Source organism: Sarcophilus harrisii, chromosome 3 (assembly GCF_902635505.1).
Source record: "Sarcophilus harrisii chromosome 3, mSarHar1.11, whole genome shotgun sequence".
In the NCBI taxonomy this organism is placed as follows: Eukaryota; Metazoa; Chordata; class Mammalia; order Dasyuromorphia; family Dasyuridae; genus Sarcophilus; species Sarcophilus harrisii.
In genome coordinates, this window is record NC_045428.1 from 219,981,475 (window position 1) to 220,008,707 (window position 27,233).

The 27,233-nt window shown below is 36.6% G+C and overlaps 1 protein-coding gene across 3 annotated transcripts in view; it reads left to right on the forward strand.

The window, feature by feature from the left end:
• Nucleotides 1–2,441: 2,441 nt before the first annotated feature.
• SLC9A7 (solute carrier family 9 member A7) overlaps nucleotides 2,442–27,233 on the forward strand; it is a 195,090-nt gene continuing 170,298 nt past the window's right edge. For all 3 annotated transcript variants that reach the window (XM_031959079.1, XM_031959080.1, XM_031959081.1), the window contains exon 1: nucleotides 2,442–3,370. In XM_031959079.1, coding sequence (XP_031814939.1) covers nucleotides 3,082–3,370 — 289 coding nt within the window. In that variant the 5' untranslated portion in view covers nucleotides 2,442–3,081. The remainder of the gene's footprint in view (nucleotides 3,371–27,233) is intronic.

A 27,233-nucleotide genomic window follows, 5' to 3' on the forward strand; every position in this document is an offset into this window, starting at 1 on the left:
GCCTGTAGTAATCCCATTTGGGTTACCCATTTGGAGTTTTCTTGGCAAAGATATTGGAATGGTTTGCCATTTCCTTCTCCATTGGATCCATTTTGTCAAGTAATCACAGGTTTAATTTGCCTTAATTTTGAATCTGAACTAAAATGGAAGACAGTTCAGAGGAAAATATGGATTCCAAGTTAAGATTGACTCTTAGGAGCTTATAATTAGGGAGAAAGTGAAGGAATGATAATATGGTTTCCATATATACATGATTTAAAGTTTTATTTTAACATATTTTTATAATTAATCAAGGTTACAATGGGAATTCTAATATAAAATATAATAAAGAATCCTTTTATACTATACTAATGGATTTATCCATTTTAAACTCATATCTGTATTACAAAAATTATGTTTTGTGATTATTATTCTGGGAAAATTGTATTTTTTAGGGTAATCCTGTGTCCTCCTTATTCTAAGATATGGTGAAAAGTCCAGGCTTTCATATCTGGTGCCCCATCAATCTCTAAACATGTATTTGATTTTGATCTTCTTGAGGGCAGAAATTGTACTCAGTGCTTAGAACAGTGCTTGGCACATAGAAAGAGTTTAATAAATGACTAATTTTAAAATTATTTTTGGTAAATTGTAGGTTTGGGGAAGTTCCCAGAAAGTCAATCAAGCTATTTTTTGCTGTTGAATGGTATTTCCAATGACCATTCTTGAAATGAAATGAAATGATTTGAGATTTCAATGGGAAGTTTATAAGAACTTGTGGACTACAGGATTTCTGAACAGAATAGTCTATCTGGATGTGGAGTCCTAAATTCCTTACAGAGAGTAGAGTACTAATTCCTCCCACATAGGCCCATTTAACTGGAAGTCAATAAATCAGGAGACAAGTTTAATTAGCATTAGAGGTAGGAAGTTTCTGGGAAGATTGAAAGTACTTCAAGACAAAGGGAGTTAAACACAAATACTGCATACAATTTTACACAGCCTCAAGGTGTCATTACAGCCATTTTGGTGACTGTTCAACCTCTTCTCTGGGAAAGTTGAGTAACAGGAACAAGATGTCAAGTGATTGGGGGAGGAGAATATTAACTTTGGAAAATCTGGATTATTTCATTATTTTCACTAATTTCATAAGAATATTCTGTTTGAGAAGGAAATGTCTAAATTAGTGGAGACTTCCTTCATTATAGAACCATTGGGGCTTGTCCTGTTACTTAAAAAATACAACCTTAGGGTCTGTCTATTTAACCAACCTGTACTCTATTTCTTTGACTTCTAAGGTTACTTTTCCCGAGGAGATGTTTTCCCCAAATCTTCATCTTTTCCACATGGGGAGGTCTTCATTAAACCCAAGATTTTCCTCTTCTACAAAGAGGTTCCTTAGTACTGTATGGTTGCAATAGAAAAGTCCTTACAACCAAAAGTATTTTCTCTCTTCTTCCCTCCCTACCCCCAAGTTCTTTGAAATAAGTTTTGATATCTCTCGAGTTCTATTTTTTAAAATGCAACTCAGACACTGCAATGTCAGACAAGAAGATATTACCTTATTGTGATTTTATTTAGAAGAGTATTTGCTTCCAAAGACCCATAAAGCAGTTGGAAGTTAATGATAGACTAGGGGGTAAAGAGGAAGGGTCATATTTATATATGGAGGGTTTGGAGGGTTTGGATACTCTCTCATTATATTGCCTAGGGCTCCCCAGATAGAATATACGGGCTGCAAATATCTCCTCCCTATTTCTGTCAGGGTCTCAACTAACCTTGCTTTAAAGTCACTTACTTATCTTAGTATCAATAGTCAAAATTCTCAGCTTTGAGAGGTAATTATGTGTAGTTTCGAGTACTGGATTTGGGAGCCAGCAAAAGATGAGTTCAAATCCCATCTCTAACAAGAAAAGCTGAAGATTGTTTTGGAATCCAACAGGTTCTACAAGAAGTCCTACCATACGCTAGCTACCAAGGGAAGAGTTGAAAGAACAACTTTTCTCTCAGACTACCACCATCTTACAGAGGTGGAAACTGAGGGCCATAGGGTTTTTCTGATTTTGCTCAGGGTCACACAACTAATTTTGGTGAAAGATCAAAAAAGAGAAACCAGGCTCCAGTCTCAGCCATTCAAGTCTATTTTTTTTTTTAATATTTTAAATATTTTTTAATTCAAGTCTAAAGTTTGAATCTAGGTCTTGGACAGCAAAGAATGAAATCTTGGCAAGCAGAGATCCTACCTCCGATATGTTAGGAGGGAGGGAAGGGTGCAGTCAAACGCCTTGATTGGGAAGCAAGTCACTAATTGGAAGGATTTTGACCCGGAGTCCGCGGTTTATTTTTGTGTAGTGGATACACCCCTCCGGCCATCAGGTACAGTCTAATTGTGTGCTCACACTCCCGGAAAGTATTCCCTACTTTCATAATTGAAAGATGACTTAATTTCGGTCAAAGGGGGAGTGAAATAAAGATGTAACTTTTTGTCACCGCCCAAATGCATGGATCCCCCGATATCTATCCGTGAATCTGTGTATCTGCTGGTTTATGCAGGGTCCTGGGACTAAAGAGCTGCCGAGCCCTGCAGCAAAGCATCCGGAAAACAGCGGAGGCTCCCCGTAGACTAGGCGCGCTCGCGCTAAGGAGCCGGCGGTGGGGACCGGGACGGCAGTTCCGAGGAGGAGCGAGCGCGCCATCCCCGGGAGTGGCCATGCCGGGCCGGCTCTCAGCCGCTCTCCAGCCCGCGGATCTGAGGATCAGGGGCGGTGGGAGGGGTTTGGGGATCCTGCGCACTTGAGCTTCCTCCTCCCTCTCCAGGTGGCGACAGCAGCGGGAGGCGGGGCTGCCGCAGCCCCAGGAGCAGCAGAAGCAGCCCAAGCAGCCGCAAAAGCAAGAACTGGAGCGAGAGCTGAGGCAGCAGCCCCCGGGAGCCCCTCTGGGTGAAGAAGTGAGCGCGGAGCTGCCTCCGCGGCGGCAGTCGGAGCAGGACCGGCCGCTTCAGGGGCGGTTCAGAGGCAGCGGCTGCGCCTCCCTAGCTCGGGAAGCCGGGCAGGAGGGCGGGGAAGCCCCAACCGAGCGCGCCCAGGTTGCCCCGGCGGAGCAATGGTGCCACCGCTTCGCCCGGAGCTCTGGGCGAGCCCGGGGCCCCCGTCGCCTCTGCTGCTCGGGCTGGTGCTGTTGCTGTTGCAGCTGTGCAGGGGTCTGCGCGCCGAGGACAGCGGCGCCATGGAGGAGATCGCCACCGAGAAAGAGGCGGAGGAGAGCCACCGGCAGGACAGCGTGAGCCTCCTGACGTTCATCTTGCTCCTCACCCTCACCATCCTCACCATCTGGCTCTTCAAACACCGCCGGGTGCGCTTCCTGCATGAAACCGGCCTGGCTATGATCTATGGTGAGACCCCGGGGCACCGCCCCCCCTCCCCCATCCCAACCCGAAATTTCAGCCTGGCTAAAGGACCCTGGGGATGGTGCAGGGCGTGCACTCCTGCTTCCTGCAGCCTGGAAGGGCACAAAAGCCAAGGAGAGGGGAAGTGTGTGCCCCCATTGCCTTGGGCCAGCCCTGGGAGCTATCTCCTGCTTGAGGGATGTGGGCGTGCGCTGGACCCTGAGCTTCAGCTCTTCTCCGCCCCTTCTCTTCCTTTCCCTCGTAAATGTCTCTTCCATTTCCCACAGTGGCCAAGATGTTGAGCCTAAGGTTTAGGGGGTTTACTGTTTGCTGTTCTGATCATAGGTACATTTGCAAGCCTTCCCCTCCTCCCCGCCCCTCTTCCTAAAACATCCATTTCAGACGATTTTCTGTTTTTGGATCACTCCCCCTTCCGTGACCCCCAAATAAGAAGGTGCACCCCAGTTGGCTGTCACTTACAGGTTTGACAGTATAATCTGTAGTCTCTTAAGAACGATCTAGCCCTGGCTGCTGTGGATCTGTGGGTGTGGATTTGATGACCTAATTAGTGGCGGCTTCTTTCTCTTCTTTGCAGTCTCCCTTTGCTCCAAAACTTCACCTTCTAGGAGATAGGTGGGTGGGTTAAGATGAACATACAGTGGGGGGTGAGCACATAAGCATTGCCTTGCAAAAACTCTTTGATTTTGTCTTGGAGGGCCTAATGGAAGCATGCATCCTTAATAGCTTGCTAAAATTAATCAGTGTATGAGGCTCCTTTCTGTCATTTCTTTTTCATTTGTGTAATTTTGATCACGAAATGGGAGGCATATGAATCGTGTTTATCTCCTTTGTCATGCTGTATATACCTGGAGGAAGAGAAAAAGGGAGAGGTTCCTAACAACATGATTGAAGAAGAAATCTCGCATGTGGATTTCACTAGTTTTTTTTAAATGGTAGGCTCAGAAAGTCCAAGTGCAGGACTGGCAGAGTATAATAGAGCAATAATGTATTATTTGTTTTAGTAGCCTTTGGTTTTGGTTTTTGTTTTAAACCATTAGCCTTGGGCCTTTATCTGGGAGATAGGGCAGCTGTGTCTCACTAGTGCTGGTACTCTGTTGGTACTTTTCGAGGTAGTCAACTGTTTTATATTCATTAAATAGATTTTAGCTGTATCTTGGCTTTGTACAATCCCACCTAATTGCTTAACGTGGTTTGGTAAAGAGAGTGGTGATTTAAATTTCTTACCTGCAGCCTTGTTACTTAGAAAGGGTGGAGTTGACTGCCAGTGTTGTATTGTATAGTAGTAAAGGAGAAATTAAATCCCAGATACTCATTTCCGTGGTAGAACATAGACTAGAATTCTGGTCTCCTGACTGGAAAATCTTTATCATAGATAAAGGACTCACTATAATGTTTGCAGCTAGTAGGCACTTGTTGAGTTATATTGAATGCAATGAAAATCTAAGATAATATGATTAATTTACAATAAGATCACTGTTTGTAGGGCTCCACTACATTTTGCCATATTCTAGGTGTATAGCCCCTGCCCTTTTCCATCAGAGATTGTCTTCTCAGAATGGAAAGCGGGTCTTTGAAACTTTAATGTGAATTTTACACTGGCCCTGGTACCAACGACTCAGGGTTGCTGGTTTGCTGCTATTAAATAGCTTGAGCTCATTGGCTACTAAGCAATTGTACTGAAACTCTAACAGACAAGGTTAGAAGGTGCTTTTTTAAAGTCCTCCAGTTTAGTGGAATCAGATTCCCAAACAAGTCTTACATTGTAACATGACCTGATGTAAAGCTGAGTGAGGTTACTGAAAAATGTAGGTCTGGGCATGTACATTGTCACTCAGTGCCTAACCATTGTATTGTATGGAGTTACTGTTTGAATCTTTGATAATTAATGGCTGATGCAGTGGACTGCAGGTGCCTAGGAAGCTTCTGGGACAAATTGTAATGGGAGAATTTGAACATGTTGTCATTTAAGGAGATCACCCTTTTTTGTCTGAGTCTGAATACATATAAACCAAATTTTCTCTTCATATGTGTAAGTAATGAGAGAAATATTTTTACCGTTTAGCGGCTAGGCTAGGTCTCTTGGATAGTTGTAAAGTACCTGCTAAAAGCTCCATTAGTTTCACAGGCCTATAGATATGAAAGTGAGTGCATGGATGACCATAAGTGTGCAATTTAATTTATTTTCTGGTTAGCATTCACTGCTCAGGAGTGAGATGAGTTTTGAAGCTTTTTTTTTTTTTTTTTTTTTTTTTTTTTTAAACAATAAGCCATGGAATTTTCCTCTGCTGGTGTTTTTTTAAAAACTCATCCCAGCCTGCTTTTAGTCACTTGGTGTCATGCTGCAGCATACTGGTTCATTTTGTTAACATTCATTTTACTAGAACCTCCCCCACCAACTGGGAAACAAAGCAAAATTTTCAGTAGAATTCACTGGGAATCTCCCTTATAATCCATTCGCCACATCTTTATTTTCTTATGGCTTGCTTTGGGCTGGGATAACAAATTTAGTTAACTGTCATTTTATATTTTGTTATGTTCAGCTAAGAAGTGATACTGGATGAGCATATTTGGAGATGGAGAACATGGATGAGATCTGTGCAAGGACTAGCAAAACATCTCTTTCTGAGACGTCTTTTGTTAATCATCACAGTATCAGATGGAACCATTGTCATTCTATTGAATAATTATCTAATTTCTCTTAGAAGGTAATTATGACAGGTATTAGAATGAAAAATTTCCAATTTAGAAGTATAAACCAGAATTACCTTTCTCTTGTTTTAGCAATGGGAAGTTAGAATCCAGTTCTCTTTGGGGAAATGAATGGTGTTTATATACGTCTTTGGAAAATTAGCTTTCAGGAAAAAAAAAAAAAAAAAAGGCTTCTATTGTAAATGCCTTAGAGTAACTGTTTCCCTGAATGATTACAGTAGCCTCTGAATGTGTCTTGTTGTTTCTAGTATCTCACCTCTCCAGTCCAACTTTCAAAGAGCTACTGAATTGATATTTCTAAAATACACATCTGATGGTATCATTCTTTTATTGAAAAAAAATCTTGTTTCATTGTTTCTAGGATAAAATAGAAACTTCTTAGCTTGGTATTTGAACATTCTATATATCTCCCAAATACTTCTGCATAGTATTTCATGTTATTCCCCCATTTGATTCAGTCAAAGTTAGCCACTGCCCATATAAGATATTCTATATTCTGTGATCATATCTTTGTATAGGTCATCTTCCACATCTGTAATGCATTGCTTACTCACAGCCAGCTCTTTGTTATCTTCAAAGCACAGCACAGATACCCCTTCCTATGCTGGACCTTTCTTGATTTTCTCTTCCCTTCCATTTCCCAGCTTATAGTATATTTTCCCGTTTAAAGTTACTTTGTCTTAAAAATCAGAGGTAGCCTAAGTGGGAGTTGCAGGCTTAGGAAATAGCATGAGCAAACGCTCATATGTGGGAAAGTGAAAAGAATTTTGTGAAATTCAACCTGGCCGGAACATAAAGCATGTTGAAAGAATTGCTCTGTATCTGTGTACACATTGTTTTGTGCTAGTGGAATGTAAATTCTTTGAGGGTAGAGGCTGTTGGATTTATTATTATTATTATTATTATTCCTTTAAATCACTGTTGCTTAACCCATTGTAGTGCACATAGAGTTGTTGAATTCTATTTTATTCTATTTTGTATGATGATGAAGGCAAAGGGGTTTAACTTCAGTCCTGTTGGCTCCCTCCCCTACCTCCAAAATCCATATTTTGAATTTATTATCCTGTCCTTCAAGATCTACCTAAAGCAGATTGAAGATTTGCTACTTACTGGCCCACTTATTTAAATACTAGAGTGAGATCAACTTTGTGACATTTGGATTGTTGCAACCAATTCCAAAATTGTTCTTTAGTAGATTTTATTGAGATAAAGGGGAGGGATAAGGAGAGAGTCCCTCACATATACAAGAAAATTATAGTACCTGTGTTAGAAATTGTTTTTGTGATATGAAAAGTCTCATCTGGTGCTTGTTATCCAAGCACAGTAAGCTGATATACCTGCCAGTACCTTATACAGAGATCAGCCCACTCACACTTCCCTTCTGCCTTCCAGAGAATTTTGTGAACACTCATCTCCAAAGGCCTGGTTGGTGATCACAGGTGACTTTGGTTTGTTACTTCTAAAACTTTCAACTAAAATGGACTCAAAAGGGGAAAAACAAGCCCATCAACTTGTTTCACTAGGGAAGGGAGATTCCAAATATTGTAAAAGTGTCTGGTGATTAAGCGATGTGGTAACACTGGGGCAGTCAAGCTTTGCAGTATAATTAGCAAATGTTTCTGTGGGGCTAGCTCTTCTTTTGAGGCGGGGGAAGGTGCTATAAACAGACTGGGTCCAATTAACTTCGCTCATGTGTACTGTAGTTTCACTTCCCCCATAATATTTTTATAACAACGAATTTGGTGCCAGAATATTTGGTTCTTTTTTGCTACCCTATCCTTCCTCCTGCTTTTAACCTTCCCCACCATGCCCCCCACTTCTACCCCTCTTCTTATTTTCCCTTTGCTACTTTGTGAGTTTGTTGTTAAACTACCTTAAATTATATTTACTGATATGTATATGGCCCTGTGCCCAACTTATGCTAATGCTTGGATTGTTATGCAAAACTAAAATGTGGCTTAGTAGGTAGGCAAGATCGAGGAATAAATAGAAGAGACAAGCATTTATTAAGTGCCTAATATATGTCAGACATTGGGCTAAACACTTGATAAAAATTTTCTCATTTGGTTCTCACAACAAAATGCTGTTATGCTCCCTATTTTACGGAGGCAAACACAGGTCTTTCAGCACTCTTACTCACTATCACTCACTTGCCTCTACATCCCTAGCCAATCCGGAAATTAAAAATCAACAGATTCTTATAATAGTAAAAGTTTAAGTTTTGGGCCCATAAGTAGAAAGGACTTTTTACTTGCCTTATCAAAAAATTACCAGTTTTTCAGGGAGAAAGTTCATTTCCCTTTTGTTCTTCAGCTCAATGAATTCTTATTTTTGGTCTGTCCCATGTTTGTGTGACTTCTTAGCAGACTTTCGTGTGTGTGTGTGTGTGTGAGAAGAATTATGTAGTTACAGAAAGGCAATTAACTGACCACAAAATCCTTGACAAATGTCAATTATAGGGGAAAAAAAGCCTAATCATTATTATAGCTTGCTTTGACCAATGAAGTTCAACACAAAAAAAGTCCTTAATACATCATAACCAAATTCTGCTTGAAGTTCACAATATTCTTCCCTTCCCTAACTGTCAAATTTGACCACATACCAATATATAAAATTTTATAACACACTTCCACAAAAATGAAAGTGTCCCCTGTAACATTTCACTTAAAATACATGATGATTTCACAGAATATAATGGCTATTAGGTAATGTCTTCATGTGACTTCCTTTTACTAAAGACAAGTTTTATTATTTTATACATTGCAACTTATTTATATGGAATATTTTCATGCCTTATTTAAAAGGATTATATGACTAAAGTAAATTCATTTTTACTTCCTTTTAAAAGACTATCTTTAAAAAGAGTTTTGGGAAGTTGTTCTTCATGGGTGATTTGGTCTAAAAGGGTTATATCAAAGAAACTATTTTTATTCTATCTGCATTGATTGATCCTTCTTCTGAAACTGATTCAAATAATTTTTCTTCTTTTTTAAAAATAATATTGTATTTTTTCCAATTACATATAAATACAATTTAAAAATTCATTTTTAATAAAATTTTTGAATTTAAAATTTTCTCCTTCCCTCTCTTAGATGGTAAACAATACGATAGAGGTTATATGTATGGAATCATGTAGAATCTATTAAATTAATTTAAAAATAATAAATAATGTGGGTTTATATGTACAAATATCCAAATTCTCCCCTCCCCCACCCTGCTCCAAGCCACTCCTGAGTCATGATTCCATCTACATTCAGGTCATCCTCCTCATCCCCTCCCTTCCCTTCCTCCCCCCAATCATTCTTGGACTCTGCCCCTGGCACTGGGCTCAGATACAAGACCTTTCACATTGCCTTGCTGGGAATCAGGACTTCACATCTCTTCCTGGCCATTTCCAAACATGTTGCTTCGTGTTCATGTACCATGTCTCTGGCTAATATCCTTTTTAGTGTGCTGTCCCCTATTAAAGTGTCAGCTCCTTGAGGTCAAGGACTCTTGCTTGTTTGTGTTTGTATTCCTAATACACTTAAGAGTATGTAGCACAGAACCTGGACAATAATAAAGGAAGGCTTAATGATTAATAAATAAATTTTAATTCATTCATACTGCTTAGGTTATGTGTGTGTGTGTGTGTGTGTGGTGTGTGTGTGTGTGTGTGTGTGTGTGTGTGTGTGTTTTGGCATTTATGTGCCCTTTGTATTCACATGCAGTTCACATTTTCATTCTATTTAAAAGTAAGATGCTTTTCCTAACCACAGCTAGATAGGGACAGTTGGGTGGTGCAATGGATAGAATGCTAGGTCTTGAGTCAGGAAGACTCATAATCAAATCTGGCCTCAGACATTAACTGTGGCTCTGGTCAATTCCTTTAAGCTTTTTTTTTTTTTTTTTTAATCTTAGAACCTGTAAAATGAACTGGAGAAAGAAATGGCAAAACACTCCAGTATCTCTGCCACAAAAAACAAACAAACAAACAAACAAAAATAAATAAATGGGGCCTGAAGAGTAAGACAAAAGCAAACAATTCCCTAACCATGACAGTTAGGCAGTGCAAATGTTATCCCCATTTTAAAGATGAGGAAATTGAGGCTGGGAAAAAAAATATTTACATATAATAAATGTTGGAGCCAGAATTCAAACCCAATTTTTGCCAGTAAGACCAGTCTTTGCCACTGCACCATGCTGTTTATTCTACACTGTTATCTACATTTTCACTTTGCTGGAAACTGTCTTAAACGTGTTGTCTTGATTCTGCTTTTGTTTCTTGACCTCTTCCAGAAATGTCTCTTGAAGTGACTCTGACTTGTGTGCCTCTATGCTTAATCATACTTTTACTGTTTAGTCATTTTTCAATTGTGTCTAACTCTTTGTAACCTCATTTGAAGTTTTCTTGACAAAGATACTGGAATGGTTTGCAATTTCTTTTTCAAACTCATTTTACAGATGAGGAAACTGAGGCAAATAGGGTGAAATGACTTGTCCAGGCTCACAGTGTCTGCAGCCAGATTTAAACTCAGGAGGATGAATTTTTTTGATTCTAGGCCCAGCACTCTATCCCATTGTGCCAACCAGATGGTCTCTTCATTTTATAGGCTTAAGAGAATTGTCCAGAAAGGTAATTCAAAATATGTATTAAAAAGAAGATATGGAAATTCCATTTAATGTATTATTAAAGGACACATTTGTTTAAGGAAGAAGAAATGAAAGATAGATAGTGTAGTATATCATCGATGATATGATTTCAAGTTTCTGACTTTTTTCCTTATAGGGGGGAAAAACCTCAGTTAGAGTTTAATAGTTGTATCAAATCACTAAATAATCTTGCAGCCCAAAGGGATTAGAGACTGTTTAGTGATGCTCTTTTCTATGTGAATTTCAAAATAAATTCTACTTTAAACCAACTTGGTCACTTGCTGAATCCTGACAGGATGTACCATAGTACAAAGCATTCTATTTTCCATCTCCATACTTTTGGAATAAGTATTGCAGAATCCTTCTGAGATGACCTCTCATATATACACTGTATGCATCTTATGTGTATAGTTATTTGTATCTTGTCTTCATTAGAGTTGGAACTTCTTGGGAACAGGGATAATATTTTGGCTTTTATTTATAAATTAGGCTTAGTACTGTGCCTGACATATAGTAAATGCTTAATAAATACTTGTTGGATTGAATTGTGTAACCACTGTCATAGCCCTCCTGGGGCAATGAGTATTTTTTAGGCTTTAATTGTAGGCGTAATAAAATTTCTAGCAATATATTACTTAAAAGAACCTTTAGTGACAAGTCATGTAAATATATATGCGTTTATGAATTTATATTATTATCTAATATGGTTGTTTTTCTAATGGGTCAAATTTTCTTACATTTTTGGACACTAGAATCTCAGTATAAGAACCATGGCTACACATCTAATAGGTTACAAGTGACTCTTAGCATGAAATAATCCCAGAGAAACACAAATTCTTTTGAGAAACTAATCTTCTAAAAATGTTATTGCTCTAGAATTATATAATATAGCACTCAATATTGGCCAAGAGGAGTGACTAGTTGTTGAATTACTTTTTAAAATTTTATTTTTAATTTATGGAATAAACAAGCATTTCTGTAGTATAATAAAAAAAAAATGATTGTACTTGAAACTGCAAATCTACTATGCACAATTGCTGTTTCTTTCAGATACATAATAACATGATCACATATACTTTTTTCTTTTTCTTCTCTTTCCCTGGAGATGATCACCATTAGATACAAATACATATATATGCATATATAGTGATTTATTCTTTGCATATTTCATCAAAGGAAGTATATCTCTAGACAATACATCTTGCTTAGAAAAAAGTGAGGGTTATAATTGTTAGGTTGTCTGCCATTTATTAAGAACCTATATATACAGACCATTATTAGGTATAGAGGATGATTCAAGGTTTAAATAAAACCTGGTTCTTGCAGTTTTTGAATTCATAGCCTAGGAATTCAGAGAGACCTACAGCTTCAGTCAAGAGAGTTGAATTTGATTACCAGCACCAGCCACCACAGGTGATCTTATGTATCACATTTAACCATGATTCTGCCTCATCTGTAAAATGGGGACAATTATTTTATTTATTTCCCTAATTGCAAAATATTGTGTATAGTAAATGAACTACTTTTATCTTTTTAAAGATTTTTAGATATGGTGACATTTCATGTTGTTTGTAGGTAGAAACTTTCCACTTCTCAGTTTTTCTTTCCTAGAGATTTGGCAGTTTCTGCATTGTCTTTCATAGGTCTGTATCCAACAGTTTTCTTTTGGGAGAAGGACACCAATAAGAACATTTTTTGTGGAGTTGCTAGGTAGGTTATCCCAGTATCAAGTCCATCTGCCCAGTCTTAGAAGTAGGGATTTTCCTTACTGCTTTACACTCCCCAATCTTCTGCTGATCTGAATATCCCTTCCATTTCCTAGTTCCCAAATATGTAAACAGAATGAAAGGCTAATCTGGGCTAGACTAGCTTTGAATTCAAAATGATCAGAGCATGAATTTAGTCAAATAAAATAGAGAGTATTTTGACCTTGCTCTGATCTTGTCATAGGCTCTAGGACATATCTAAAGAATTCAGTTGTGTGGGGTTTAAAATGGGTGGAATGAGGAGGCAAGGGAATTGGGACAGAAGAAATCCATCAAGATTTGAATCACTTGTCACTTTGTTAGCCAGAAAATAACAGAAAATGGACTTTGCCAGTGTCAAGTAATCAGAGGGTTGGCTTTCATTCCATGATATTACTGATAGAGATTAAGGCTTCAAATGAGGATGGACTAACTTGTTAACAATTCTACTGTTATCAGAAGGGGAGAATATGACTTTGTGGTTTCTTTTGAATAGACTTATAGCTACCCATCAGCTTTTTTGGTTGTGTTTACAAGTCATGTTCATCTGCATTTTCTTGCTTTTTTTTTTCTTTTTTTTCTTAGCATTATTTTCTAATGGGAAGGCTAAGCATACATGTGATACTCTGTGGTGTTGTGTTTATAAACGGTGGAATCATATTAGGTAGTCTGTGGTACAGGGGTAGGTCTAAGTTGCAGTTTTTCAAATGAAAAATAATGAGAAGAATTTGAAAGGTTCTTTTTTTTTTCCTTTTGAAAACTGAGAAGAGAGGGAAAGATTGATTTCTAAGATAACTCCTAGCTCTAATGAAATGGATCCTTCCCTATTTGCCTCAGAATAAAACAGAGATCTAAGCAAAAGAGAAGACTATTAAGTTCCTTGAGTATTTGTAGCTATACTTTTGGTGTTACACAAAATTGCTTGTGTGAACTGCTGTGTGAGTGCTAATTTTCAAGCTCATATGGGGAAGAGAAGCCTAGTAAATAATTGTTGAATTGCCACCTTGATTGACACAGAAAACCCTGAGTTAGAAGTCAAAACACCTAAATTTGAGTTCTAGTTCCCTTCTTTACTAGCAGGCTGACTTTGAGTAAATCATACAACTTAGTTAACAGTCTCAGTTTCTATATCTGTTTCTGAATACTACCTCCTTCAAACAGCCCTTTCCCCTTACCTTTCCCCTTCTACTTCTGTTTGCTTCCCCCTTTCCTTTCCGTGTTGCCCCTCCTACTTCCCTATAGAGTGAGACAAGTTTCTCTATGAAGCTAAATATGTCTCTCTTTGAGCCAAATCTGATGAGAGTAAGATTCTTACAATGCTTCTCTTCTCCCTCCCCCTTCCCTCAATTGTAATAGGTCTTTTTTTGCCAATCCATGAGATGTAATTTACCCCATTTTAACAACATCTGTCTTTTCTTTCAGTAGATTCTTCCTTCCTCCATTAGTTTCTTTTTTATATCATCACAATAAAATCAAATTATACCTGCATCCTCTAAATATAGTCATAACAGAGATACAAATCTCAAGTGTTAAACATATTATCTTCCCATATAGGGATATAAGCTTTTTAACTTTTAAAAGATGATAATTTTTTTTTCTTTCCTTTTCACCTTTTTATGCTTCTTTTGAGTTCTGTATTTGAGGATCAGATTTTCTGTTCAACTCAGGTCTTTTCAATAGAAATGAATAAAATTCACCTGTTTCATTGAATAACCATCTTTTCCCCCCAGAAAGATAATGCTTAATTTTGCTGAGTAGTTGATTTTTGACTGCTTAGCAGTCACTCCCCCCATCAGATCTCAAGCCCTTTGATCCTTTAAAATGGAAGCTGCTCGTTCCTAGGTAATCCTGATTGTGGCTCCTTGATATTTGAATTGTTGCTTGCAATGTTTTCTCCTTGATCTCATAATTTTGAAATTTAGTTATGATGTTCCTTAGAGTTTTCATTTTGGGGTCTCTTTGATTGGTGAAGTCTTTCAATGGCTATTTTACCCTTGGTTCTAGGGTATCAGGGCAGTTTTCCTTGATGATCTTCTGAAACATGATGTCTAGTCTCTTTTTCTCATCATGATTTTTAGGAAGTCCAATAATTCTTAGATTTCCTCTCCTAGATCTATTTTCCAGGTCAGTTGTTTTTCCATTGAGGTATTTTACATTTTCTTCTATCTTTATCATTTTTTTTTTTTTTTTGGTTTTGTTTGACTGAATCTTGAAGTCTCATTGAGTTATTCACTTCCATTTGTTCAATTCTACTTTATCTCCTTTTGCATTTGGCCAGTTGAATTTTAAATGAGGTATTTTGTTCATTGGATTTTTTTTTCCATTTCACAAATTCTGTCTTTCAAGGAGTTGTTTTCTTTTTCCATCTCATCAAATCTATTTTGTAAGGAGTTATATGCTTTTTCCATTTCATTAAATCTATTTTGTAAGGAGTTATATGTGATTTTTTTCCCAGAGTTTTCTTTAGATAACTTCTATTTTTCCTTTTTCAAACTCTCTTGCAAAGTTCTCATTTCCTCTCTCTATTTTTCTAACTCTTTTAAGATCCTTTTTGAATTCTTCAAAGAGAGTCTTGTGAGATGGGGACCAGCTCATATCACCATTTGGGGCTTTATCTGGAGATGATTTGCCTTTGGGATCCTCAGGGTTTGAGGTCTATTTTTCTCTTTTTCCATAAAAGCTATCTATGGTCAGGGTTCTTTTTGCTTTTTTGTTCATTTTTTTTTTTTAAGGTTAGGATCTGCTCTTAGGGGGAAAATGTCTCCCCTTTGCTCTCGGTGCTGTGCCTGTGCCTCCCCCTCCCTATGCTGGATTGAAACAGACTTTTCCTGAAGTTCTTCCAAAATTTCTTCTACTGGAAATTTGTTACATTCCAAATATTTGTGTGGTTCTATCATTCCAAAACCAGTTCAGAGGCTTAATCTGATGTTCATCTGAGAGACATCTGGAGAAGCTCAGATAAAGACCTGTCTACTCTCTGCCATCTTGGCTCCACCCTTTCAGTTTCCATATCTGTAAATTGATGATAACTAATCCTTTATTATCTCCAAAGACTTTTGTGAACATGAAATGAGATAAGGTCATCACTAAGGTATATTTTTTTACAATAGAAAATAAGAGTATTTGTTTTAGTAAGTGGAACTATTAGGATAATAAGATACAATCTGTTCTCTACTTCACCAGTCCTACTATCTAATACTTCTTGAAAAGATTTCTTTTTTCACCCAGAAATAGAGTAGGATTATTTTAAGGAATCCATGGGATAAGTGGAAAAGCTCTAGGGATATAAAGGTGGGCAGTAGCAAAATCCAAGGTGAGAGGCAGCTCCAAGTTTGTTTAATCCTCAAAACAGTTTTCATGAGAGTTGCCAAAAGCTGTTTCCAAAACAGATATCTTTGTTACCTTTGTGTGTATATAAATATAAACACTGCTGTTGACATTAAAGGTAATGACTTTAAACTGGATGAAAATGGAAGTGCATTAGTCTGTTAAAGTATCAACAAGATAGTGATCACCAACTTTAGCAAGTAAAAATGGAAAATGCTAGTAAGGAGGTTAGGGCAGGGCCTTGGCCAAGGCAATTGCCATAAGATTTTTTTTTTGGAAGCTTAAACTTTAAAATGAGAGTTCTTTATTGTTAGCATTGTACCCCCAATTTATTAGGTATTTATTTAGCACCTACTGCCATGGCACATGCTTCAACATATGGCTTCCATCCTTATGGAGGCCACTTATGAATATCCCAGTTCCTGTTTACACTGATCATAATGCTTGTTTTTTCTATGGACCAAATCCAATGTCACATGAGATCCTAGTGTTATGTACACATTTTAATATGGGTCTGTCAAAACTGATCACCACCCTTCACAAGGATGCTTTCCAGTCACTAGCAGACTCGGTGATATGCCTTTGTTGCCAGTATTTAATTCTTTGCTAGCATAAACACATCTAGTTTTTTTGCATTGGAATGGGACAATTCTCTTATTCATTCCACTGAAGTTAATCATTCTGACTCCTTCATATCCCACTCTGCTGATGAAAGCAAGCTTTCTTTCTCTAGCCCTCTTATCAGCAGAAGTGGTATGACAGCCAAGGGAGTCCTTGACTAGAGTAAGAAAAGTCAGTGGCAGGTTTATATTTATCTGTATTCTCCAAGCACACAGCTTAAGAAAAAGAACCCCAGAATCATTATTGGTTGATTGAAAAATGATTAACATGTAGGCAGTCTTTGTAACTTGTATAACAATATAACTTCAATCAAAATCTCTATATTCTTCATAGTTAAAATGCTTTGCCCTTAGACAAAACTAAAAATAAATACCTTTGACTTAATAATAGAAGTATTATCTATAGATCAGTCGACCTCAAAAGGACAATGGCCATCACTTTATCTAACACCTTCATTTTACAACTGTAGAAACAGTTCTGGTGAGTTTATATAAGTTGCTCAATGCTAGTAAGGCAGTAAGAGTAGAGGAATTTAAAATGATAGCTTCTGACTGCATAGTCACAGTGGTTACGTCACAGTGGCAGAGCTGGGATTAGAATCTAGGTCTTCCATCTATTATGTTATGATGATTTTTCTGTTGAGATTGAATATAAGTTTATTCTTATGTGTAGCATATTTTGGAATATATTTTTTAAAAATTGAATTAAAGTTGTTCAGCTACTGATTCAGGGATATCAATTTTCTCCAGACTTAATTGGACATTAAATGTCTTGTCCTTAGAGAGTAGGCTAGGTCAAGAATCATCCAAGTTGTTTTTATATAACTGTAAAAATTCAATGAATCTTTCAAAAGCTGATCTGAGGAAGGTCTATCTCAGAATCTTCTAGTTCTCCTTAAGATTAGATAAAAAAGAAATGTCAACTTTCTAAACTGTTATATTTATTTCATCTTAAAAAGAGTAGAAAACTGCTCCTCAGAGTTGACAAAATTTTAGAATCTGAAAAGCACTTTGGAAATACAAAAATACAGAGGGTAATTTTGGAGGATGGGTCCTCCCTCCCAAACCCTTGTGTGTTTGAAACCATATTATACTTACTAGCTCTGTGAACCTGGGCAAGCTATTCAATTCTCTGAATCTCAACTACTCACTTCATCTGTAAAAATGGAAAATATTTTTTTCCTTAGTTGTGTATAAACTGCTTATACACTTTAAAATACGGTACAAATGTGAGCAAGGATGATAATGATGGTAGAGATGAGATCCTGATGGGGGAGGATCACAAAAAGTTTCCTATAGAATATGATGAAGCCTAGATTCCCAACATCTGCTAGTGCCTTCCCTTCCAAAGTAATTTACATTATGTATGTATGTATGTTTACATGCAACACACATGTATATATGCATATACATTTATACATACACATTATTTGTAGTTATTTATTTGTAGGCCCAGTTTAACATAGTGATTAGGTGCTTTTTTTTTCCCCCCACAGTATTAAGCACCTAACCAGTATGTACCAAGCACTATGTTAAGCTGGGCCTACAAATAAATAATAAATAAGAAAGTAAAAGTAGCATATTTTGATTTGCATTTAGAGTACATCAGTTCTTTCTCTGGATATGGATAGCATTTTCCATCATGAGTTCTTTGTAATTGTCTTGTATCATTGTATTGCTTAGAAGAATTAAATCATTCATAGTTGATGATCACACAATGTTATATATGTGTGTACAGTGTTCTAGTTCTTTTCACTTTACTTTGCATCATTTCATACAAGTCTTTCCAGTTTTATCTAAAACCTTCCTCCTCATCATTTGTACTGCCCAGTAGTATACCATAACATTCATACACCACAGCTTGTTCAGCCATTCCCTAATTTTTCCTCATTTTCCAAATGGAATCCAATAATGATTTAAAACAGTTGCTATAGATATTTTTATACATGTAGGTCCTTTTCCCTTCCTTATGATCTCTTTGGGATACAGACCTACTAATAGTATCGAGTAAGTGTTTAATAGATGTTTGTTGATTGATATTCATTTTCTATTTGTGATGTATTTTTCTGTATATGTCCTTGTCTCCCCCATTAGAATATAAGCTCTTAGCTGATGGGGATTATTTTATTCATTGTACTTGTCGCCTGTCCACTTGCAGATAGTAGATGCTAAATAAATGCTTGTTAATCGATTGATCAATTCCGATCCCCTGATTTGTAGATAAGTTATGTAAGGCCCAAAGAAGCTAAGTGATTTATTTTGCTGTGAGTCATACCAGTTGTGGCAACTTTAGAACCCTGACTCTTGATTCAATATGTCTTCTGTACCTGTTGCCTCAAGTGTAAAAAGTTGATAATAGCACCTACCTCACAGGCTTGTGGTGAGGATCAAATGAGATATTTGTAAAGTGCTTAGCATAGGGCCTGGCACATAAGTGGGTGTTTGATAAATGCTTGTTGTTTCCATGGTTTGGTCTCCACCCTCCCCCTCCCCCAAGATAAAACTATTTGGCCAGGGTCACATAGCAAATGTGTTAGAGGCATATTTGATTTGAACTCAGTTCTAATTGAGGAAGGCTCTCTTTCCACTGTGCTATGGTACTTTTCTTGGCTAGTAGTTTAAAAAAAAAATACTAGTTAACTCTTAAACATACAAAAAAGCATGGGATTGAGCTTAAAAGAAAACTACATAATCCAAAATGTCATCTCATGAATTGAAAAACAGAGTGCAATCCAAGCTTTAGCAAAATAATTTTTTAAAAAAATGTTTGTTTTGTGTCCCCTTCGCATTTCTCCTAATTGATCACATTGGTGTAGCCCTTTTAGATCTTCAGAGCAGTTTTCCCCAATGCTTATGAAGAAAATAGCATTTTCTGTTTTGCAGGTGAAGGAGCTGAGATAGAGAGTTCAGATGGCTTGGTCTGGGTCTACCCAACTAATATTCTAATTGACCTAGGTCAAGCCTCTTTTGGACTTGGTTGGTTCCTGATTGATTTAAATTGAATGTAAATAACAATCATTTCTGCTTTGGCCAGAAACACCGAGAGTCTTCTCCTCCCAGATTCATTCATTCATTTACTTATTTATTTAGATTTTTTTGGACTAGGTGAAAGAAAAGATTCTTTGCTTCATTTGCTACCTAGCCTTAATCACTGAATGGATGTAGCCTCCGTCAGTGCAAAGTCTCCCATTTCATCCAGGACCATCTCCAATAACCCTGATCTATTCTTGCCCCTGGACCTGGATAGCTCTGGAGGGGAAAGTGAGGCCACAGGTGGCCTTGCACAGCTCTCCCTCACATAAATCCAATTCACTTGCATGTCATGGTATTGGAGTTCAAGGGGGATCCCAAAAAGGTTGAGGTATCAGATTGGTGTCAAGAAGTGTCTCAAAAGAATTTGCAGGCTCAGATCCATCTCCAAGTCAAGGAACAAGTTTATTATAATTTTAATGCCAGTTAAAAGTGGGTTAAGTTCTAAAAGAAGTTAGCAAAGAAACAGGGGCAAGAAGATCAAGTTATAGGAAAAAAGAGAAACCAGGTGCTTCATGACACTGATATGCTAATTTGATGTTTAGAGGTGGAGTTGAGGAGTGATCTGGTTCTGACTTTGTGAGCAAGTTTAGTACCTATAATTCTGTGGGCAGAGCTCATCCGGAAATCTTCTGGAAGTGTGTTTTGAGTCCTGAAATGTCACTAGGTGAAGGGACAGAAACCCAATTTGCTATGTGTCTGCTTCAACTTTAAGTACTATTGTCCATGCATATGTTTTGAAAACTAAAAAGCTTTAATAAAGGAAAAAAAAAACTTTAACCAATTCATTATTGTTGCTCATTAGTCTCAGAAACTCTTATCACTGATCAACAGGCTGTTATCTGAGCCAGCTATATTTGTAGCTGTAGCATCTTTGTTATATAGAATAAACTAGGGCAAGGAAAGAAATATATCATTTTTGACTACCTCACATCCAAGGTCAAGTGGTCTTAGGTTATTGTTACATCTTTACTAGGAGCTGCACCATATCAATGGCATCAACTCCCTGATGTCATGGTCCTTTTCCAGAATGAAGGACAAACAGCAGGAGGAACAAGAAAAAAATTGATTATGTATTCAAATCCAAAATGACTTGAGTAGAAGTCAGTTTCTTTATACTAAGCAGTTTGGTGTTTTCTCTTACCAGATACTTTTTTGATCTAGAGAAAAAGGCTCACCAAATCCAAATATTTGAGATAATCCAAATTATGACTTTACAGTCCTGCATAAGAAAACACTTAAAGGGGGTAGTTTGCTTTTGAATCTTCCAAACAGATTTTCTATTGCCTTGCTGTAGTGGAGAACTGACTGTTTATATATTAGTGGAAGCAGTATTCTTTTTTTTTTTTTTTAAGCTTATTTTCTTTAGTTGCTTTTAGATAAGGACTAAATCTATGGTTTCAGGGGGTAGGGAGATTGGGACCTATCATAAATGTGGGTCTACATGTTCTCTACAACTAAAGTCTTGGAGATGTGCTGAAAGAACACTAAGACAAAAACAGAGTCAAAGATGGGACTTGAACCCAGGTCTTCCTGACTTTCTCCTATTCTATTCCTTGCTGTCCCTCTTAAGTCTTCTTAAAATGTTTTATTGAACCTTTTTGTTTTGTTATTTTACAAGATAGCAAAACTACTACTCAGTAGATTTTCTCTTTCCTTTTCTTCCATATTTTAATAGAAGGTTACATTTTAGTAATAATTGTTAGGTAAAACACTGATACAATTATAGGGAAGGGAAAAGATTAAGTATATAACACATGGCAAGACTTATTGGAAAAGACTCTGATGTTGAGAAAGATTTAAGGCAAAAAGAAAAGGGAATGACAGGGGATGAGATGGATAGATAGTGTCATGGAAACAACAACATAAGCTTGAACAGACTTCCTGAGATAGTGGAAGACAAAAAGGCCTAGCATATTATGGTCCATTGGGTCACAAACAATATGACTGAACAACAATGAAAGTGCAAAGCTTTGTGCTACGTGCTTTTTAAAATAAATATGTCATTTGAGTCTCACAAAATCACTGCAAGATTAGTTGCTATTATTTTCTCCATTTTACAGTTGAGGAAATTGAGACAAACATAGTATTCTTCTCAGGGTCACATAGCTGGTGGATGTTTGAGGTCTTGGGTCTTCTTGACTCAAAACCCAACTTTCTATCCTTTGTGCTGGGGCCCCATTCTTCTCCTGTCTTGAACCATTTTTTTCTTTGGGAAAAGACTATAATTTCATCATCAGGTTTCTTGAATCAAGATTGGGCATTATATTAATTGGCCATTAATTATAGCACATTACAATCATTCTATTAATTAGTAATTATATTAATTAAATGTAAATTTTCATATTTTTAAGGATCATTTTTTCTGTATATTACTTTGGTCACCCAACTGCTAAGATAAGGATTCACTATTTGGTTTAAAAAAATAAACAAAAAAATTTCTGGTTGTAGTTGAGCAGAATGGAAGAGAAGATTTAGATCAGTACTTTTCCATCTTAAACCAATTGTGCACAAAAAGTCACTTAACAGGACATGCTCTTTGACTTATTATATCATCATTATATCTATAGCCAAAAGAGATGAAAGATGTACAAAAATATTTATAGTAGTCCTTTTTGTGATGGCAAAGAATTGGAAATTGAGTGGATGCCCATCAATTAGAGAATGATTGAACAAATTGTGATATCCAAATGTTACAGATAGATTGTGCTATAAGAAATGATGATCAGGCAGATTTCAGAAAAAACTTGCAATGACCTATGAACTGATGCTGAGTGAAGTGAGAAGAACCAGAAGAACATTGTATACAATAATAGCAAGATTGTGAAAACCAACACAGTGACTAACTGTGATTCCAGAGGATTAAAGGTGAAAATGATATTCTCTTCTTGACAAAGAGGTGATAGATTCAGGGTACAGGATGAGACATGTATTTTTTTTTTCATAAATACTTAAATATTTTAATTTCCTAGATAATACAGTCCTTTGTACCTTGTCTCATAGAGTGAAACAAAAATTTGGTTTTATTTTGAAAAATTACATAAGTACAAGTAAACTTTGCTTTAACAAATAAATTAATGAGAAGTTGAATATTAACATTTTTTTGTACCCTGTACAATAACTTTAATGCTCTGTTAAGTGTTTTAAAACCAAGAAACAAACTTTCATTGGAGAAATGGTCATCCTATAAGTTGGTGTATTTTGTAAGTACTTTTAACAGTCACTCTGAATTATGACTAGTTAACTTCAGATCATTCCATTAGCCTTTGTGAGACTGATATAATACCTATTATTTGCTTTAAGATTCTAATCCAGAAACTATATTGAGACATGTATTTTTTGAACAGGTCACTGAGGGAATTCGTTCTGCTTTACTATACATATTTGCTTTTCCAAATTTTTTTTTATAGTGAAGTAAGGAGTAGGAGGAAAATAATTTTCTGTTAATTAAAAAACACTAAAAACATAACATCATTGTTATCCTAATTTTTACTTTTTCTCTTGATATCAGTTTATATATTAATAATAGGTAGCATTTATGTAGCATTTTAAGATTTGCAAAATGTTTTACCAATATCATCTCATTTTATCCTTTTAAAACTCCTGTTTTTGCTGTTGTGAGTTAGCTGTTGTTGCTAATCCCATTTTACAGGTGAGAAAACTGAGGCAAATAGAGGTTTAAAGACTTGTCCAGGCTAATCATTGGTAAGTGTCTGAAGCTGGATTTGAACTCAGATTTTCTGATTGTAGGCCTGGTGTTCTATTCACCTAATGGTCCCTAGGAATATAGTTGTTGATCCTAGAGTTACTAGGGAGCCAAGATAGTTTCTGAACTGGAGAGTGACAAGATGAAATCTGTCCTTTTAGGAACTTTCCTTGGCAACTTTATTGTTTGATTAGGGGAGAGATTTGAAGCAGGGAGACCAATTAGGAGGACAATTAGTAATGAGGTAATGAGACAGATGTAAGAAATGTTGTAGCTAAGTCTTGGACAAAATTCCCTCAGTGGCCTTCTTCAAAATCTGTCAGGAGATGGAGAACATATTTTATTTTCTCCTCAGTCCTCAGAATCACACTTGGTCATTGTGTTGGTCATAGTCCTTACAGTTTTGAAAACTGTTGAGCTTTATTGTGTTATTATTATTTTATATACTCCTGGTTCTATTAATTCCATTATTTTTCAGAAGTCTTTAAAATCATTCATTTTTATAAATACTGATGTTGTAATGAAATTATTCTCCTGATCCTGCTTAATTTACTCTGTCTTAGTTTATACAAGTCTTTTCCCACATCTCTCTGATATCATCTATTTGTTACAACATAATAATATGTTGTAACACACATTCACACACCATAATTTGTTCAGTTCTTTCCCAATTGATGAAGGTACTCTGTTTTCAGTTCTTGGCCACCACTGAGTAGATGTGTGGGATGAGGGAGACTGAGGAGTGCAGAGTGATACCGATCTTCTGAATTGGGTGACTGGAAAGATAGTGGAGCCTTCCTGTCAGTAACAAAATTTTTAAAAAAATATGGATTTAAGGAGAATAAAGAGTAATAAGTGAAAGCAAAAAGATCTATTTTGCATGTTTTGAATTTGAGATTCCATGTCCAGTAGGAAATGTCCTTGAGGAATATGAGCAGATAGAACCATCATAAAAGAGACAGAAGCTGGATGTATGGATCTGGAAGTCATTGGGACACAAAGAATTGGAAAGGACCTCGGGATTTTCTGGTTCAATTCCCACATTTTACAGGTGAGGAAACAAGCTTGTGGAAGTTCCATGGTTTGCCTAAGAGTCAGACATAAAGGAAAGTCTACGATTTGAATTCACATCCTCTGATTCTAATCCAATGCTTTCTCCACTGTTTTACTGTGAGGAAGTAAAAATGAAACTCATAGGAAAGAACCCAGAGAGAGGCAGGAAAGTAGAGAGTGAAAAGAAAAGGGGGCCATACTTGGAGCATACTCATAGTTGTGGGGGTGGGGTGGGAAATGGATGATGATTCAGCAAAGGATTTTGTGGAGGAGTAATCAATTCGGTGTAGGAGGGGAACAAAGAGAGCAAAGTCATGAAAACTCAGAGAAGAATGAATATCTAAGAGAAGGTGGTTTTCAGTTTCAAAGGCTATTATAGTTATATCAAGTAATTTATATAGGTATTTCTCAATTTTTGGACATGTAGGTGATTGTTTCCAGATTGTCAGCATTATGATTAATTTTTTTTTTTTTTTTAACAGATGAGTCAGTCTTTTCTTTCTCTTGGAAGCCTTCTTAGTGATATAGACCTAGTTCTTTGATCACTGGTTCAAAGATTGTGATCATTTTTTTTTTTTTTTTTAGCTCCTATTGTGCTTCAGCTAGCAATTGTTTTTGTTTTTGTTTGTTTGTTTTTTTAGTGGAAGCTTTAAAAATATATGAATTTATTTAGATTCTTTTATGTACTTACTTTCACGATGAAATGGCAGTCTGCAGCATGAAGCATTGCTATTCCACTCAAACAAGAATTTTCTTTGGAAACCTTTATGTGAATATTTGGTATTTGTTTCAATAGGAACCCCATCTTTGAGCTTCTCAGTCTACTTCATGGGTATTCTATTTCCTTCACCTTTTCTGGTTTTCTTTGCACCTTAACCTTCCCTCTGTGCGAGTTATCTTCCGATTCAGTGGTGCTGGCCACCTTACTGTTCTTCCAAAAAGATGATCCCTCTCCTAAACTGGGCAGTTTCACTGACTATCTCCCATGTTTGGAAGGCTCCTGTCTCCTGCCTTCCAGTTCTAGCTAAAATTCTACTTCCTTCAGGAAGCTTTCCCATTCTCCCTTAATTCTAAGTCCTTCCCTGTGTTGATTCCCTCCAGTTTATCATATATGCATGGATAATTTTATATAAATCTTGGTAGTACATAGTTGCTGGCATATTATCTCCCCTATTAGACTGGGAGCTTCTTGAGGACCAGGATAGATTTTTACCTTTCTATGTATTCCCAGGGCTTAAAACAGGGCCTGGTATATACTAAGTGCTTAATAAATGTTTATCCTTTTAATCTCATGTGTCCTTGGAAGTACTTTCTTTCTAGTTTGTACAAATGTAGTGACTCTAATTTGGGTCTACAATGGTGAGAACTATTTTGTTTTGTTGTTTTTTTTCTTTTTTCCTCTTTATTATAAAGAATGGCTCTCTGGATAGAATGAGGTGGCAGAGATATGGGAACATGAAGGTGGTATATACAAAGGATAAATACATTTTTTCTTTTTTAATAATAGCTTTTTATTTTTCAAAATACATGTAAAATTGCAAAATTTTGTGTACTATTAAATAAATTTTTTTTAAAATTCTCGTGAGAAAAGAGGCAGCAAAGCTAATAATTATGTATCTTCTTCAATTCAATTCATTGATTTGCCTTTCAATACCTTCCTTTCACCTTAATCCCAAATGTCTTATTAGGATTTTTAGCAGCTAGAAAGGATAGATTTCCTTCCCAGAGATCTGGTCCATTGACCTCCATCAAAGAGCAAGCTCTTGGAAAAACCCTCTCTTTATGTTAACCTTAGCTGGATATATCCTCCCTGTAGTTTGTGTGTGGTAATACTACTGGTATCAATTTGCTATTATATTTTAAATTAAGGGCACCTCTTGGATTGATGTGAGGGGATTTTCCTGAATCTGGAGTGTATCATTTTTCAACCCCAAATCTGTTGTATAGTGAAGAGAAAATGCTGTGGGGCTGAAATAATTGAAGGAATACTACTGAGAAACTTGATCTGACATGGGATAAGCAAACATCCCAACAACTGAGTTCTGGTGTCTATCTGCTGATTGGTTATATAATAATCTTGGACAAGTTATATATTTTAGGGCTTCAGATTTTAATCTTTAAAATGGAAGTGATAATACAATCATCCCTTCCAAATCTCAGGGGTTAGGAGTATAACATCCCTATGCTCTGGAAAATCTGTGTAAAAATGTTTGTCCTTCCCTTCATACCAGAGAAGCAGTACGAATTTTTCTTTTTCTCTTATGAGCTGTTTACAATACCTTATTATAAATTTGGGTTGATATTATATAATGCTGTTGATATGTTTTATGCTTTTCTGAGTTTCTGAACTTTTGGGGGGGTTTACTAAACTCCCCTAAAATCCCCATTTAATTTTTTATGCCAGTCCTTTATACATTAAGCCTGTGATCGGGAATGTCATGATGTGGAAGGGATAACTGTACCCAACATGGGCCTCTCTTTCAGAACAGTACTTTCATTTGTTTATCTGAAAAATGGAAATAATCTTACCTGCCCTGTTTTTACCTTCCAAGGATATTGTGAATATTAGTGAGGAAAGTTATAGATACGCATTCTTGAAATGACTTGTGGATAGTAGCATTACTATTCTACAAGTATTTATTGGTATCATCTAAGTATTAAATTCTTAGGACTTAGATATAAAGCTGGGAGTTGAGGAACTATGGTAAAATGCAAACAGTATTGGCCTTAGGAGTCTAAAGACCTGGTGACTCCTTCTTAGGTGGCTTCTCTAACTAGCTTTATCATTCTGGGCAAGTCTCTTTATCTTTCAGGTTCTCATTGGCTTGATCTGTAAAATGGGATGGGGAGAGAGGGATTGGACTGGATAACGTCTTAGGTTGTTTCCAGTACTGACCTGTTATTCTGTGGGTTATGCTCAATCTTCAGGGTATATATAGACATACCAATTATGTACACTTTTACAGAAGTATAAAAAATCATTTTAATAGGATAGCTTGAGACTATAATACTATTCCAGTCACAGA